The sequence below is a fragment of the Vipera berus genome (genome assembly GCF_964194415.1).
Source record: "Vipera berus genome assembly, chromosome: 1".
NCBI lineage: Eukaryota > Metazoa > Chordata > Lepidosauria > Squamata > Viperidae > Vipera > Vipera berus.
In genome coordinates, this window is record NC_138202.1 from 168,857,242 (window position 1) to 168,873,239 (window position 15,998).

Below are 15,998 nucleotides of genomic sequence, written 5' to 3' on the forward strand. Positions count from 1 at the left end.
AAGGAAATAAGCTCTGAAGAGTGTATTATTCATTGAAATGAAACTAATAAGAAAATATCCAAACATATTACTATCAGCATGTTAAACTGAAGCTGCCTTTCAACTCTATAATTTTTGATGTATAATAATTGGTAAGATATTAAACTGCAATCTTTTGTATCTTTAGGGTGCACCAGGTAAAAATGGAGAAAGAGGATCTTCTGGACCACCTGGTGGACCGGTCAGTAAATAATTTATTTTACTCTTTCACATTTATACACCCACATATATAATTCTGTTGACCTTGTAAGCTAATCACTATTCCATTATTTAACAGGGACTACCTGGAAAGGATGGTGAATCAGGAGCACAGGGACCCCCGGGGCCTGCTGTAAGTAATAGAAACATAAAAGTCAATACTAACTTACTATATCTTACATTAACAAACTATATTACTAAAGAGTAATGGATGCAAGCAATGAATAAGACAATTTTGCATTAACTTATTATTCATCATATTGTTTACAGTGATGGGAAGAATTACATGAGTCCATTCTTTGATCACAGAACCTATTATTGGAAAGCAATACTTTTCAAAGTACTGGGTTAGCCTAAGTCCTTGAAAATTAGATAGAGTGGAATGGAGCACCGACTATTGCAACTCTACCATATCACATTAATTTTTGTTTCCTTTATTATGGTTTAATTAATATTGAATTGACTGACATTGTCTCTTTAGGGCCTTTGAAAGTTTCATATCCAGGAACAGAAAGTTATTACTGCTCAGCACAAATGGGCTAAGGAAGGGGTTGTTGGTGGGATGGAAAACCATGAATGATGTTCTTCTTTTCCCAGGGAGGTCCTGGAGAAAGAGGAGAGCAAGGAGCAACCGGTCCACCTGGATATCAGGTATGCTGATATTCTTCAATGTTTGTTTTCTAAATAATGCATTCAAACCGAAATCAAGAAATTAGTGAAGAAAAGTAGAAGTTTAAGGTTGGCTGATTTCGTCCAACCAAATTATTTCATGTTTTATTATTTGTTTATTTAATGTGTATGGTGGTTCACAATAAAAAGTGGTAACACTGAATGCTATAATTACAACAATGACATAAATGATGTTAACGGCTTGACTACTATGTACTATTTCAAATTTTAATAAAAATTCAAGTATAATAAATCTCTATTTCTGATATTTTTAAATGCAATCCTTAAAGCAGAGAGGAATATGTATTAAACAATAATTATATTTCCCTAGGGTCTACCTGGTCCTTCAGGAGCTCCTGGAGAGAGTGGAAAACCAGGAGATCCAGTAAGTTGTCCTTTCATCTCTCCCAAATATGAGTAAAAAGGGTATGCAATGCAACTTAATGTGGAGAGCAATATAAATTGCTTCTCTCTCTCTCTCTCTCTCTCTCTCTCTCTCTCTCCCTTTCTTCTTCTTCAGAAGTGGCTATTATTTTAGCTAAACTCAGTGGAACGTACGATACATTGGAAGATCCATGTTGGGTCATTGACACCTCAGGTGGAATTATTTGGCTGCAGCTTGAATATTAATGAAGATGTCACCCATGAAAACATATAGATAACAATCAAATTGCTTTTGCTTCCCAACAGGGCCCAAAAGGTGAAAATGGAGTTCCAGGACTTCCAGGAGGAAAGGTAAATTTGGTACTAATCTGGTCACATAAAAAATGTGAAAACAAAGAACTCAAAACAAAACTAAATGGTTTTATTTCTGTTAGGGTGAAAATGGCATCCCAGGTGAACGAGGTACACCAGGACCTGCAGGTCCCCCTGGAGCTAGAGGTGGTCCTGGCCCTGCTGGCCCTGAAGGTGGAAAAGTAAGTTGAAATTATAGCACTTTGTATATATCCTAAATTATGCTCCAGGTACTTTTTTCCCAGGTGTCTTAATAACTGATTTGGAAAATATGATTTTAGGGCCCTGGTGGTCCAGTTGGTCCTCCCGGTGGTATGGGGCCTCCAGGATTGCAAGGAATGCCAGGAGAGAGAGGAACTTCTGGAAATCCTGGACCCAAGGGAGAAAAGGTATGTTCTTTTGTATTTCCCTTAATAGCCAGATAATACCATCCAAAATTATGAAGAGCAGCTAAACTAGGACTTGCTATCAAGCATTAGGAAGCTTAATTAAGTTGATCTAAACTTTTGAGATCGACATCACTTATTTATAAAACCAGATGCCGGGCAATATGTATAAGTACTATACTAGATCTCCAGGTTGCATAAAGCCCATCTTCTGTATGTTGAGAAGAGTAACTCCAACTGAAGTTACTGAATTTAGGGAAGAATGCTTTGAATAGGGCTAGTGAATAATTAGGTTCACCTACTGCAGAAGTATAAGTTGTTAATACTTTAGTCTTTGTCCACTGAGTCAATGTCCTGCTTCATGTCTCCCTGCTGATTATATTTGTTTAATACTCTTTATTATATAATTTTAAATAAAGACTTAAACATTGCTTTTTTGGGTTTGGGAAAAGCTTATCAACATAATTGCATGGTACAACAGCTTGCTGTTGGTTAGCTTATTCACAATGTATCTGCTCTTTTCTTTCATTTGGATAGGGAGAGCCTGGAAGCAGAGGAGGAGATGGTACACCTGGTAAAGATGGATTACGAGTAAGTAGTACCTGCCATATCATGGATAATTTGTTTGCTTTGACTAATTTACAACAGAACCAAATTGTTTCCAGCAGAGCATATAGCTTTTTTAAGGTTTAGAATTTAATATGATAGCCTGGATATTTTAGGCATGCCAAGAGCTTCTAATCCTGAAGAGAAGTTTAGGAAATGTAATTGATTGATTGGTTGCATCTATTTCCAGATTATTTATAGCAATTCCTTCCTTATCTAACCAAGATTAAGGGAGAGGCCCAACAAAATCCTTATCCCTAGAGATACTTGAGTCTGAAAATTCAGTTTTGGCCTCAACCCTTGCTGAACTTAGCCTTCCAAAAAGGCACATGTATTTTATAGTCATTTTCAGGAGCTCTTCTCTTAAAAGGTACAATTTTGTACATATTTTAATAAATATTTTTCTACAGCAATAGGAATAAAATTAAAAATAATCTAGTTGACCTAACTTTCCCCAAATCTACCAAGATTCTTTGAAGAGGCAGATAGGTTTATGAATTCTCCAGGACTATTACTCGGTTGAGAGTAGTTTCTTGATGAGAATACAGGGAACAGAATGAAAAAAAGTAGAATAAGCCTATAGGTGAGCATATAGAAAATGGATGGACTGAATTACAGTGATGATGGATGTAACATTGAAAGAACTGAAAGACCAGGTTAGGGGCGTATTTTCCTAGGGAAAATCTAGCTATGTGATTGCTAAGAACATCAAACTGACTGCACATATTCAGTCAACAACCAATCAATCATATACAAGTAATTCTAAGGTTCTTTTAAAGTTTAGCTTTTCCTCATCTTTCAAAGAGCTAGAATTAGAGTTCCTGAAACATATGTGTGTATTGGGGGGGGAGGAAATGCAGAAATATTTGCTAACCGAAACAGATTTTGTTGTTATTTCAATTAATTTATGCAATGGCAAATTGATTGACACAGGTTAAAGAATCTGGTATAATAAATAACTTGACAAGTCCCAAGCATATAGTTCAACATCATGAGGCTCTATATCTGGTTCATTTTAAAATTCTTACGAATATTCTCTCTGCCTATGCAACTTCAGCATAAGAGGAGACAGATTGGATTAGGAAGGCAAAACTGAAATGAGCGAAAATTTTCAATGCAGGAAAGAGTATTTTGAATGCTTTTGCATTTCAGTACTTGTTGATTGATCAGCCTATGCTTCCACTGATTCTTACTTTGAACATTGTAGGGGCCTGTAGGATCCATTGGACCACCTGGTCCATCTGGCCAAACTGGTGATAAGGTATACATTTCACTCATATTTTAATGTAAATTAAATTCACTTTGAAGAAAAAGATTCTGAAATAAAATCTTTCTTTCTTTCTTTCTTTCTTTCTTTCTTTCTTTCTTTCTTTCTTTCTTTCTTTCTTCCTTCCTTCCTTTCTTTCTTTCCTAGGGAGAACCTGGACCTGCTGGACCCCATGGCCCAACAGGTCCCCGTGGTGGACCGGTAAGAAAATCTTTCAAATACACAATCTAATTATGTTTGTAGGTGTTTTGCCCTTTTCCTAAAATTTTCATACAAAGTTTTTTTTTTTATTTGAATACATTAATCTTAATTGGTCTGCAGTATTCTGAAAGGTTATATTGCTTTCATGATAAGACTAATGTGTTCGAATACTCTTGTTCTTTTCAACCTATCTAGAAATTATATTTACATTTAAAGCATTAATACACTTCCTATTATAGATAATTTAAAGCAAATATCTATAATTAAGAATATTTATTCATATCTCAAAAGAGGCATCTTCAATTAACAGCATAAAATTTTTCATAACTAATATTAATTCAAAAACAAGAATTTCAAGCTCTTACTCTCCTTCTTCCTAAGATTGTTTGACCTCCTCAAGGGATGATACACTGTCACTGTTCCATTAAAATCATCAAAGAGGAAATGGACAAGTAAATACATAAATAAAAATAAGATAGGAAGTGAAAAGGGAAGTCATCAACATGTGAATTAGGAGCAGGGATAGACTACAAGCATCTGGCTTATATCCTAAGGTAGCGGCCTCCAGCCTTTCTGGGATGGTTACACACACACACACACACACACACACACACACACACACACACACACACACAAACACACCACAGAGTCATCCACCACTTCCACAGCCCAGTTCCAAATGGCTTGCTGCTCTTAGTTGCCAATTTTGCTTTCACAAGAATTAGAAAACTCAAATGCAGCTTTCATTGGATTAGTAGAGGCTCACAGACCTTTGATGCTGCCTGCAAAGCCCAATGGTGCAATGCATCTCTGCACTAGAATGGAGGTTGCAGCCATCAGATTGAGATGGCTCTCTGAAGCACTCTGGAGGGAATTAGCAGTTCTTTACAAAGTCCTTGTATTCAAACGTGCAGGAATCTCCCGCTCCACCTGAAAAATTCACACAAGAGCAAAGTGCTTTGAATAACTTTATGGTAAAGTTTCTGGTGGACAAGTCAAAAAGAAGTATGTTAGAAATACATATTATCATAAGCAAAGGAAGATAGCTGAGTGAGGCAAAGAATTGTGCTAGCAGAGTGAAATTACTTTCCTTGTAGGGTTAGTTATGATTCTTCGATATTCCTTTGTCACCTGCAGGGTGATCGTGGAGAACAAGGGCCACCGGGTCCTGCTGGCTTCCCTGGAGCTCCTGTAAGTATGAAGATATTTTAGCATAAAGGGTGGGAAAGATTTGTCCTACAGGTTTGAGATGAGAGGAGGTAAAGTAAATAAATAGCAGAGCAACCCATAGCAAATATCAACCAGCATGTTTAGTTGCAAAGGAAATTGGGAGAAAGAAAAGTGGAATGTTCCATATGTGGAAACGGTTGCCTGGATTAAGTTTTATCAGGCAGCTGATAAGATATTGTCTTTTGTTCCAAGCCTGTTTGTCTATTAGTATTTCAGGAAGATTTGCCCTACTTCCACTTCTACTAAGTCTTTGTAAGTATCCTTAAGTATTAAGGTTTAACACTTGCAATGACTAATCTTTATATAGGGACAAAATGGAGAACCTGGTGGAAAAGGAGAGAGAGGTCTTCCTGGTGAACGAGGTGAATCTGGACCCCCAGGAATCGCAGGTCCATCAGGAGGTCCTGGTGCACAAGTAAGTGTGCTGTAATCTATATATTCTATGTATTCTCTACTGCAGACATGTCAAACTTGCGACGTCATGTGATGTCACGCGACGTATCGGAACTTTTTCCCATTGCCGGCAATGGGTTGGGCGCGGTTTCTCCGTGACGCTCCGGCCCGCGGGCCGGCAGTTTGACACCCCTGCTCTACTGTTTTTGAAACTTGATTTATCCTGTATCTTTTGTAAGAGAAGCCATCTAATATATTGATTCCATTGAAATTCATATATTGATTGGTCTGTTCTTTTCTTTGGTATTACGATGCTAATTCTCATATCTTATCTAGGGTCCAGCTGGTTCAGCAGGACCTAAAGGAGAACGTGGGGGTGCAGGTCCTGCAGTAAGTATTTTTTTTAAACTAGCCTATGTTTAAGTAAACTGGTTGATCTTTGCATCCAAACTCTTAGGACTTCTAAAGGACACCATGATCTAAACAACCCTCTAATTTCTTTAAGAAGAAACATAAATAAAGTAAACAAAATGTTCTTTTAATATGGTATGTTCCAATTCACCTGACATTTCAGTTCCGAAATGTTCTCAGCAGTCCAGCAGTGATCCATGGACTTACTGCAACCATACCTTTCCATCTGAGCCAACTCCATGCAAACTTTTTTCCCCCAGATAGCTATGTAAAGGACAGATTTTTTTAGGCTAGAGCTAGGAAAAGTGCACTCTGACAGCTACTAGTAGCCTATCATTTTTTCTTGAGGTCCATTATTTAGAGTCATGTTACAGCAAGCTACCGTAGAAAAGATGCAATTGCCTTTTAACCAGCTGCAAACAGTCTACCTAGAGAGCCAGTCTGGTGTAGTGCAGGTACCTGGCTAGAGACTGGGAGTTCTAGCTACCACCAGCACCACGGCCACCAAGCAAACTAGGGCCAGTCGCTCTCCCTCAGCCTGAGGAAAGAAGATAATGGGAAATCACTTCTGAAAAGCCTCGACAAGAAAACTGCAAGGACTAGGGCTAGGCAGTCATCAGGAGTCAAGACTGACTCAGAGGCAAAAGATATATAAGTGGTGTATTTATTGTATGTGATAAACCAGTTTCCTGAATTTGATTTTTCCATCTCCTCTTGAGCAGTAGATGATAACTTGCTAATGTCGTCTATACTCGTTTGTTTCAGGGTGCACCTGGCTTTCCTGGATCTCGAGGCTTACCCGGTCCTCCTGGTAACAGCGTAAGAATTACTACAATTTTTACCACTTACTGCTCTTCTCTGCTTTCAGATTCTTTTCTCTGCTCCAGTATTGTAGCTGAAATTAAGCAGGGAAATCAAACTGTACAACAATTCCATTTGCATATTCAGTCACAGGGGCTGTGCTTTGATCCCTGATGCTCCATTTATAAATTGAAAGATCTCTTAAGCATATCTCTGGTGGACAACACTTAACCCAGACTACTTCATGCCCATGATTGCTAACTGAAAGTCTTTCAAGGAATACCCCTTTTCCAAAATATATCTTCCCTTTTTTTCTAAAAAAAGAAAAAAGTGAGCAACAATGTTCCAACTTGAGTATGGTTTGTAGAAAAGGAAAGCTAGAACAATCACTTTGAAGTTTGAAGGATTTAGCTAGTCCAAGAGCAGGATCAATGGAGGAGTTGCAATGCGGTCATGGAATTCAATAAGGTCTCATGTAGATGCAACTCAGCCATGAACTATCCTTCATGGAAGCCAGTCTTTCTGCTTTTTCAATTCATGATGACAATAGTAGCCACTGGCTACTCCTGCCCTACCCAAAGTAAAGACGTGGGATAAAGGACTATGTTATGTTCTGTGGGCCGCTGGTCAGGTAACACTGGCCATCACCGATGCAACTACAACATCCTCATTTCCTTAGGGTGACTTTTTAGAAAAAGTGTAGTAAGCATGCAATCTGGGGGGGGGGGAAATCAATTTGGCCTACAGATATTTCTTTTGGTCTTTGATCTTGAATTTCTTTGCTATATTTAAAAGCATGCAATTATGGATATGCTCTTTTTTTTAATCGGTAGTGGATCTGAGGTACTTAAGCAGTTCAGTTGTTGTCCTTTGTGCCTATATCGTACATTCTCCATGTTCTGATGTCCTGGTAGTGTTAAGTCAAGAACTGTCCCTTATTCCTCTCTCTCAAATATCACGTTCTAGGGAGCGTCAGGACCACCTGGCAATGCTGGCCCACCAGGCAAAGATGGACATTCTGGCCCACCTGGTTCTACTGGCCCACCTGGTGCTCCAGGTGGTCCAGGTCCAAAAGGTGAGCCAGGTGTACCAGGAGAAAAAGGTCCAGCGGGAGCAAAAGGATCAGATGTAAGTACATTCTTTGAAAATTGCACGTTTTTTTAAAAAAAAAATATTTCAGAAATTATTACAGTATCTTTCCAAATACTTCAGCTCTGCAAATCCTGAACAGGATCACACTCAACTATATTGGATTAGGCAAATGATTAGGCAAACCTTATAAATAAGCCCAGCAATTTAAAAAGCCATCCAAACATTAGATCATACAGTATATACAGAAAAAAATGTTATCAATATCATATTTACTTGTTAGATTTTCCAGGGTTGAATAGAAATTTGAAGTTTATTTATTTATTTATTTATTTATTTTAATTACATTTATATCCCGCCCTTCTCCGAAGACTCAGGGCGGCTTACAAGCTTAGCAGTAGCCTTCATTCTATGTATATGCCTGCTTGTTAGGGCTTTCACACACACCCCCAAGCGGCATTATTACAAAGTCAGCTTATTGCCCCCAACAATCTGGGTCCTCATTTTACCTACCTGGGAAGGATGGAAGGCTGAGTCAACCTTGAGCCTGGTGGGACTCGAACCTGCACTAATTGCAGGCAGCTGGTGTTACTTAAGGAGGCATTAGCCCACTGCTCCACCAAGGCTCTTGTTGTTGTTGTTCAGTTTCACACATTTCTGACTAAAGCACCCCTTTGAAGTCAAAGGCCAAATCAAACTCCCCTTTTCAAGGGCCAGGTGAAAGCAGTGCTCCCATTTCAGTCCTATTGCTGAAGGGGATTTCTGCACATATCCCTGCTCCACCGGACTAAAGTGGCCAGCAGAATCAGGTTACCAGGCTTCAGTGCCGCTAAATGTCTTAATTTTCTGGATGGTGGCTCACCTTAAATTAGATGGCTGCAGCAGTTTGGATTGAAGCCATGCCTTGATGTGGCACAGAGTTGCTTCGCAGGTCTATTATAATGAGAGGATTATTTATCTTTATTTGTTTCTAATATTCCTAACTTTATTCAGATCCCATTTATAAGAACGAGACCACGTAAAATAACCCTATACAAAGGAAGGATGGAATCCTTTACGCTCAAATTATCTTGAACACATTGTCAGAATACCAGTCTAGTGTAATTTGCATGATAAAGCCTGTCAAGTCTATTCATACAGTGTATATGTAAAGAACGGTTTGAATGTCTGAATGGAGTTGGAAAGCTGTCAATCCAGTTTCACAATAATAGCAGCAATCGTATGACAATTGAAAACTGTGTGGATTATGTAAGGGTTTGAACTGATTTGTAGAACATATAAAAGGAAAGAGGGAAAATAATATTGCAAATACTTCACTTGTTGAAAGAAGGCTGGAAGTTACTTATATTTTTCTTGATTTTTGTTTTTTTTTTCCTATCATTTGCTGTTTCTTGCTCTTTTTGTTTTGTTTTAGCTTTCTCTTTCTTTTCTTTTTTTCCTTTCAGTTTGTTATTATATGGAAAAATACTTAATAATAATAATACAATAATTACAGATATGCATGTAGATATGGATATATTGATATATCTTCTCAAAATGTAGACCTTCAGCTTCATTCAAGCATACCTCTTTGCAGTGCTTTTTTTGTAAAAGAAAAAGGTGCCGGAACTCACACATGTCATACAACCCGGCTTGCCTACCCTACAAGGTTCCATCCAAAAAAGGTGCCAGAACTCCGTTCTGAGCATTCTATGACAAAAAAAGCCCTGCCTCTTTGCTTTATACCCCTGACTCTACTGATATGTAGTTAATTATGGTCTTGATTGATCTCCCCCAGGGTATACCAGGTCCTCCAGGAAATAGCGGCATACCTGGACAGCGTGGTATTGTCGGATTGCCAGGATCAAGGGGACCATCAGGCTCTTCTGGCCCGTCTGGTCCCAAGGTGAGTCGTGATCCAAAAGATTTCATGGAGGAAGGATTGAGCTGAAGGTCAGGTTGTTTGGTTGGGGGCTTGAACTGGTATGTGCACAGGAGAGGGGGAGATAATTGGGGGGGCAATATTTTTTAAAATTGTTTTGCTGAGATACTTACCATCAGAGCAACAGCACCGTTTGCTAATTTTGTTGCCATCCTTATATTGGGGGGGGGGGGGAGGAGGAGAGAAATGCTGTTTTCCAAGGGGGGGGGAGCCTCCTGGCAATGCTTTGAAAAATGGCCTTCATTTTTCTAAACTAAACCAGAAATTTTTTTGCCATAATCCCATGGCAACATCTCCTACATTAATGTTCATTCATCCATGGATACTGCTGTGCCCCCAAATTCATATTAATTAATGTGCCACTACTTGTGAAAGCTCCAGAGAATCCTCTCTGTCCCCAGCTTGCTTCCTTGTATAATTAACCTAAGACATGGTTGCCTAATTGTGAGTAGGGAAGTATCAATAATTTTGAGGATTAATGGAATTTTGAGAGCTACATTTTGTCTAGCTTTCTGGACCTGTATTATTATAAGGGGAAAGGTCTTTCATTTTCCATGATCCACTAAACAAAGGTACAATTTGAACACTATATCTGTAGGCATATATTACTTGTGGTTATCATTTATGTTAGCTGCTTTTTCAAAGGCTAGGCATGCATTTTACAACATATAATCAGTTTCTTTCTTATTCCAATGTAGGGTGAAGATGGCAAACCAGGAAGTAATGGTAGTCCAGGGGAACGAGGACCTCAAGGGCCAGGAGGTCCTCCTGGCATCAGTGGGGCACCAGGAGAACCAGGCAGAGATGTAATCATATTTTTAATTTAATTGTATTCCTGCAATAGATGCTTGAAGCAAATAGAATAGTCAAATGATGTAAATCCCAAAATGAGAAAAATGGACCTCATGCAGATATCTTGTCCAGACATGTAATCTAATCAACTTGACATAGTGTGAAAGCGAAAGCTGGTTTACACAAGGGACTACACCACTTAATTTCCATATCCACGTTTATCATACATAAGAACAAAATCCCACATGATTTGAGAATGAAATTTGCAGGTTTGAGAAAGCTGGTAGGTCTTTTCCTGGTGGAGATATGCACTGGTCAAGATGGTCCGTTACTATTTATTTATTTTTATTCATTTTATTACATTTATATACCACCCTTTCCCGAAGGACTCAGGGTGGTTTACAGGGTGATTAAAACAAAAAATACAAAAGTTAAAAACAATTTAAAAAATTATATCCATCCCTGAACAAATAAAACCCCAGTTAAAATTAAAATTAAAATTAAAATTAAAATTAAAATTAAAATTAAAATTAAAATTAAAATTAATTAAAATTAAAATAATTAAAATTAAAATTAAAATTAAAATTAAAATTAAAATTAAAATTAAAATTCTCAGCCTGGGCCAGAGAGCTCGAAGAGCCAGGTCTTCAGGTCCCGGCGGAATGAACGGAGGTCGGGGGCAGTCCTAAGCTCCACTGGCAGCTGGTTTCAAAGGGCAGGCGCACCCACTGAGAAGGCCCTATCCCTGGGTGTCGTCCGCCGGCAATCTCTTACCGGTGGCACCCTGAGAAGACCCTCCCTGTGGGAGAGCACTGGACGAAGGGAGCTTGATTCCGGCAGCAGGTGTTCCCTCAGATATCCTGGACCCAAGCCATTTAGGGCTTTATAGGTCATCACCAGCACCAGCACCAGTTGATTATGTGTAAATGATTACTTTGAAAAACATTTTGTGAGTTAATATTATTCTATTTGCAATATACTGCATCTGTTTGACCCTTTATATATACAATCATCACTTGATACTGCCTTAAACTAGAAAGTTGTAGGTGAACCAACAGTCTTATAAATGCAATGGCCACATGATTGACAAGCTCTTTACAACACTACTAAGTTTAAGGGATCAATATTGTGAGAAGAAAATCTATTCCTGAATTAATGCTTCTTAAAAGTTTTGATGTTTTTTTCTTCCTATTCCTTTGCCCACCTCCCCCTGAAAAAAAAATCTAAATACTTATATTATTATTATTATTATTATTATTATTATTATTATTATTATTATTATTATTATTATTATTATTATTATTATTATTATTATTATTATTATTATTATTATTAATTATTATTATTATTATTATTATTATTATTATTATTATTATTATTATTATTATTATTATTATTCTCTATTTGTAAGGGTAATCCTGGATCAGATGGGCTCCCAGGTCGTGATGGATCCCCAGGACCAAAGGTGAGATTCAACAATATCTTCATTTGGTTATGGTTGCTTCTGCTGAATCTTTATATATCTTTGGGCATATCTGTGCATTTATTTAATATTTCATATAACAAAGCTTCATTTTCTTTTCATTTCAGGGTGATCGTGGTGAAAATGGTCCTGCTGGTGTGCCTGGATCTCCAGGTCATATGGGGCCCCCAGGTAGTCCTGGTGCGCCTGGAAAATCTGGTGAAAGAGGACATTCGGTAAGGAGGAAAATTATGCTGCATCCTACATTTGTTACCTGTGCAATAATACATTAGCAAAAAGTTAAGAATAAGCCACTTATTACTCAGTTTCAACCAATGCTACACATTTTTATGTTGCAAAAGCCAAAGAGAAATTTAATATATTAATATTCTAGAAATGGAATTCTCTTTGAAAGAACCTCATCAAAGGTGGTATACGTCCTGTAGATTCTACAACAGCTGCAAACATCCGGGATTTGATAGTGGGAGGGGAAATCTGATTGAGCCCTGCAATCAGGGATTTTCAAAGGTTTTTAAATGAGTTAAATAATTAAGACACTCCATTTATTTTGAATTCTGTTTCCATACTAGTCCAGGGATGGGAAATATGTGATCCTCCTAATGTTGCTGAACTGCAGTTCCCAACATCCTTGCCATTGGTCATGTTGGCTTCAGTAAGCCATCCGATAAAGTAGATTACAACCTACTACTTGACAAGATAGAAAAATGTGGGTTAGACAGCATCACTACCAGATGGATTTGTAACTGGCTGACCAATTGCACTCAATGTGTAGTCCTTAATGGAACTGTATCTACATGGAAGTTTTAGGCCCAGCACTCTTCAATATCTTCATCAATGATTTAGACAAGGGGATAGAAGGGGAACTCATCAAATTTATAGACAACACCAAACTGGCAGGAATACCCAATACTCCAGAAGATAGGCTCAAGATACAGAAGGCTCTTGACAGACTTGAACACTGGCCCTATCTAACAAAATGAAATTCAATGGTTAGAAAAATAAAGTTCTATATTTAGGCAAGAAATATATATAGAATAGGTGTTACCTGGCTCAATAGTAGTAACTGTGAGAGGGATTTTGGACTCCTAGTGGGCAATTGCTTAGTGTGCTGCAGCTGCCAAAAAAGGCAACACAGTCTTAGGCTGCATCAAGAGAGGTATAGAATCAAAATCGCGTGAAGTGTTAATATCACTTTATAACGCATTGGTAAGGCCACACTTCAAATATTGCATCCAGTTTTAGTTTCCACAATATAAAAAAGATGTTGAGATTCTAGAAAGAGTTCAGAGAAGTGCAACAAAAGGTGATTAGGGGACCGGAGGCTAGAATATACAAGAACAGTTGCAGGATTTGTGTATATCTATTTTAATAAAAAGAAGGACTAGGGGTGATATGATAGCAGTGTTCCAATATCTGAGGAGTGCAACAAACAGGAAAGGGGTCAACCTATTCTCCAAAGCATATAAAGGCAGGACAAGAAGCAATGGATGGAAACTGATCAAGGAGAGAAGCAACCTAGAACTAAGGAGAAATTTCCTGACAGTCAGAACAATTTATCAGTGGAACAACTTACTTCCAGAGGTTTTGGGTGCTCCAACACTGGAAGCTTTTAAAAAGGGATTGGACAACCATTTGTCTGAAATGGTACAGGACTTCCTGCCTGAGCAGGGGGTTGGACTAGAAGACCTCCAAGGTCCCTTCCAATTTTGTTATTCTGTTAGTGCATGGCAGATAAGCAGCAAGGAGTTTTAAACTGGTCAGGATTCAAGGCAGCATATTTGGAGAAGCACCTGTTTCCCTACTCTTCCTTACTTTTAAGTTTGCAGAACAAGATTTCTTTTATCTAATGATTGGAAAGTAGCTTCTTAAACCATTTCCAGTCAGAAAGGTAAAAATTGTCTAAGTGCTTTTGTGAAAAGTTGAGGGATTTCAATTATTATGGAAGGCCAACTCTTAGATAATAATTGTATGTTATATGCAGGAGTATATTTGGGGTCCTAGTGGCAATTATTTATTTCATTGTGTCACAGTGTATCTATCTATTGGCATGGAACAAGGCATGCAATCTTAATTTACATATGGTTTTTTTTTTTGTTTTCATGTAGGGTCCTTCTGGTCCTGCTGGTCCTGCTGGTCCAGCCGGTGCTCGTGGTGCTCCTGTAAGTCCTCGCTTCAGAATATCATTTCATTGTATGCTTCAGCTAGTTCTCTTTCATCTGAGAGGCATTTTTAAAACTCATCCCCACTATGTTTTTTAAAGGGCCCTGCTGGTCCACGTGGTGATAAAGGTGAAGCTGGCGAACGGGGTACCAACGGATTAAAGGGTCACCGAGGACTTCCTGGTGGCCCAGGATCCCCTGGCCCAGTGGTAAGCTTGGCAGCTTTTGTTGACTTCCCTAAGAGAGAGAAAAAAGATGAGACTTGAAGGGAAAGGAATTCAGACCCGGGTCGATAGAGAGCTCTGAACCAGCCAGGCAGCCTCGTCTCCATAAAAAACCTCCTAAGCACTGCCCGCTGAACTTTTATTCACCTCCAACATTACAAAAACTCCATCAATCTCATACAACATAGGATACATAGAAATAATTGGATACATACATAGTGAGAACTTCTCAGGTGCCTATGAGATCATTACAAAAACAAGATACTAAAGATATATGTGAAAGCTCTATCATAGCGTTTCCCAAACCTCCCACATGCCAGCCTGCCTGTGAGCCAGGAGAGGATGCTCTTCACTGTAACCCACGTGGAGGCCAATTAAGGGGGTTTGGGAAAGCTGAAGGCTGAGAAACCAAATTCTTGGGAGGCCAAATTCTGGCCATTCCCACAGGGACTAGAAGACGCCATCCTAAGATGAAGTGTCAGCATGAGAATAGCACCACTGTATTTTAAAATGGCTGCATCTCATTCCTTACTGTCTATTTCCATCTTAAGATGGAAATAATGTTCTAAGTTTTAGGAATAGGCATGCACATTTAAGTCACTCCCAATGCTAAGATCTTTCCAGCACAATTGGTTCTTCTTCTTTTGACCATTGGTCCTTGCTCTCCTGCCTTTTTCAGTCGTGGATGGAGAGACAGCAGTGAAAGACACCACTTGCTTCACTCACCTGGGGTTTTCTTTCCAAGTAAATGGGGGCCCAAGGGAAGGCAAACCATTAAGTAAACGTCTATGGAGATTCTCAATCATCCAGGTCATGGATGTCCCAAGGTTGCTTTTCCAAAAGGCAACTGGACTTTGTTTTTCCTTGAAGATGTTTCACATCCGAAAAATTGAAGAAGCTTCTCGGATGAGAAGCAAAATGTCTTCAAGGAAAAACAAAGTCCAACTGCCTTTTGAAAAAGCAACTTTGGGGAAACCATTAGGTAGTAGAGATAGAAACAAGAAGGACATGGATCTATTCAGATAGGGATCTCATCGCTACAAATGCAATTTTCTGACCCATAAATGCTCAGTAATTTAAGAAAGAGTTTTGGGCTTCAATTCAACAACTTTAGCATTGCTGAAGTCACAATAGTTGGAAAACGTTTAAATGAGCAGTCACAACACCCCCTAACTTGTAATACATAAAACTTCAGAGGTTGCTGACTGTTGTTGATAACAATAGCATTTAATTGAAATACAGCTACTTATATTTATTAAAAGGGACGCGGTGGCTCAGTGGGTTAGGACGCTGAGCTTGTCGATCAGAAGGTCGGCAGTTTGGCGGGTCGAATCCCGAGTGCCACGTAACAGAGTGAGCGCCTGTTACTCGTCCCAGCTTCTGCCAACCTAGCA

The 15,998-nt window shown here is 38.7% G+C and overlaps 1 protein-coding gene across 2 annotated transcripts in view; it reads left to right on the forward strand.

The window, feature by feature from the left end:
* Positions 1-15,998, forward strand: part of COL3A1 (collagen type III alpha 1 chain) — a 78,015-nt gene that overhangs the window by 57,068 nt on the left and 4,949 nt on the right. For both annotated transcript variants that reach the window (XM_081323596.1, XM_081323597.1), the window contains 21 exons: positions 167-220; positions 317-370; positions 835-888; positions 1,238-1,291; positions 1,597-1,641; positions 1,725-1,823; positions 1,923-2,030; positions 2,565-2,618; positions 3,841-3,894; positions 4,048-4,101; positions 5,239-5,292; positions 5,639-5,746; positions 6,061-6,114; positions 6,901-6,954; positions 7,903-8,064; positions 9,803-9,910; positions 10,645-10,752; positions 12,150-12,203; positions 12,329-12,436; positions 14,327-14,380; positions 14,482-14,589. In XM_081323596.1, coding sequence (XP_081179722.1) covers positions 167-220; positions 317-370; positions 835-888; positions 1,238-1,291; positions 1,597-1,641; positions 1,725-1,823; positions 1,923-2,030; positions 2,565-2,618; positions 3,841-3,894; positions 4,048-4,101; positions 5,239-5,292; positions 5,639-5,746; positions 6,061-6,114; positions 6,901-6,954; positions 7,903-8,064; positions 9,803-9,910; positions 10,645-10,752; positions 12,150-12,203; positions 12,329-12,436; positions 14,327-14,380; positions 14,482-14,589 — 1,602 coding nt within the window. The remainder of the gene's footprint in view (positions 1-166; positions 221-316; positions 371-834; positions 889-1,237; positions 1,292-1,596; positions 1,642-1,724; positions 1,824-1,922; positions 2,031-2,564; positions 2,619-3,840; positions 3,895-4,047; positions 4,102-5,238; positions 5,293-5,638; positions 5,747-6,060; positions 6,115-6,900; positions 6,955-7,902; positions 8,065-9,802; positions 9,911-10,644; positions 10,753-12,149; positions 12,204-12,328; positions 12,437-14,326; positions 14,381-14,481; positions 14,590-15,998) is intronic.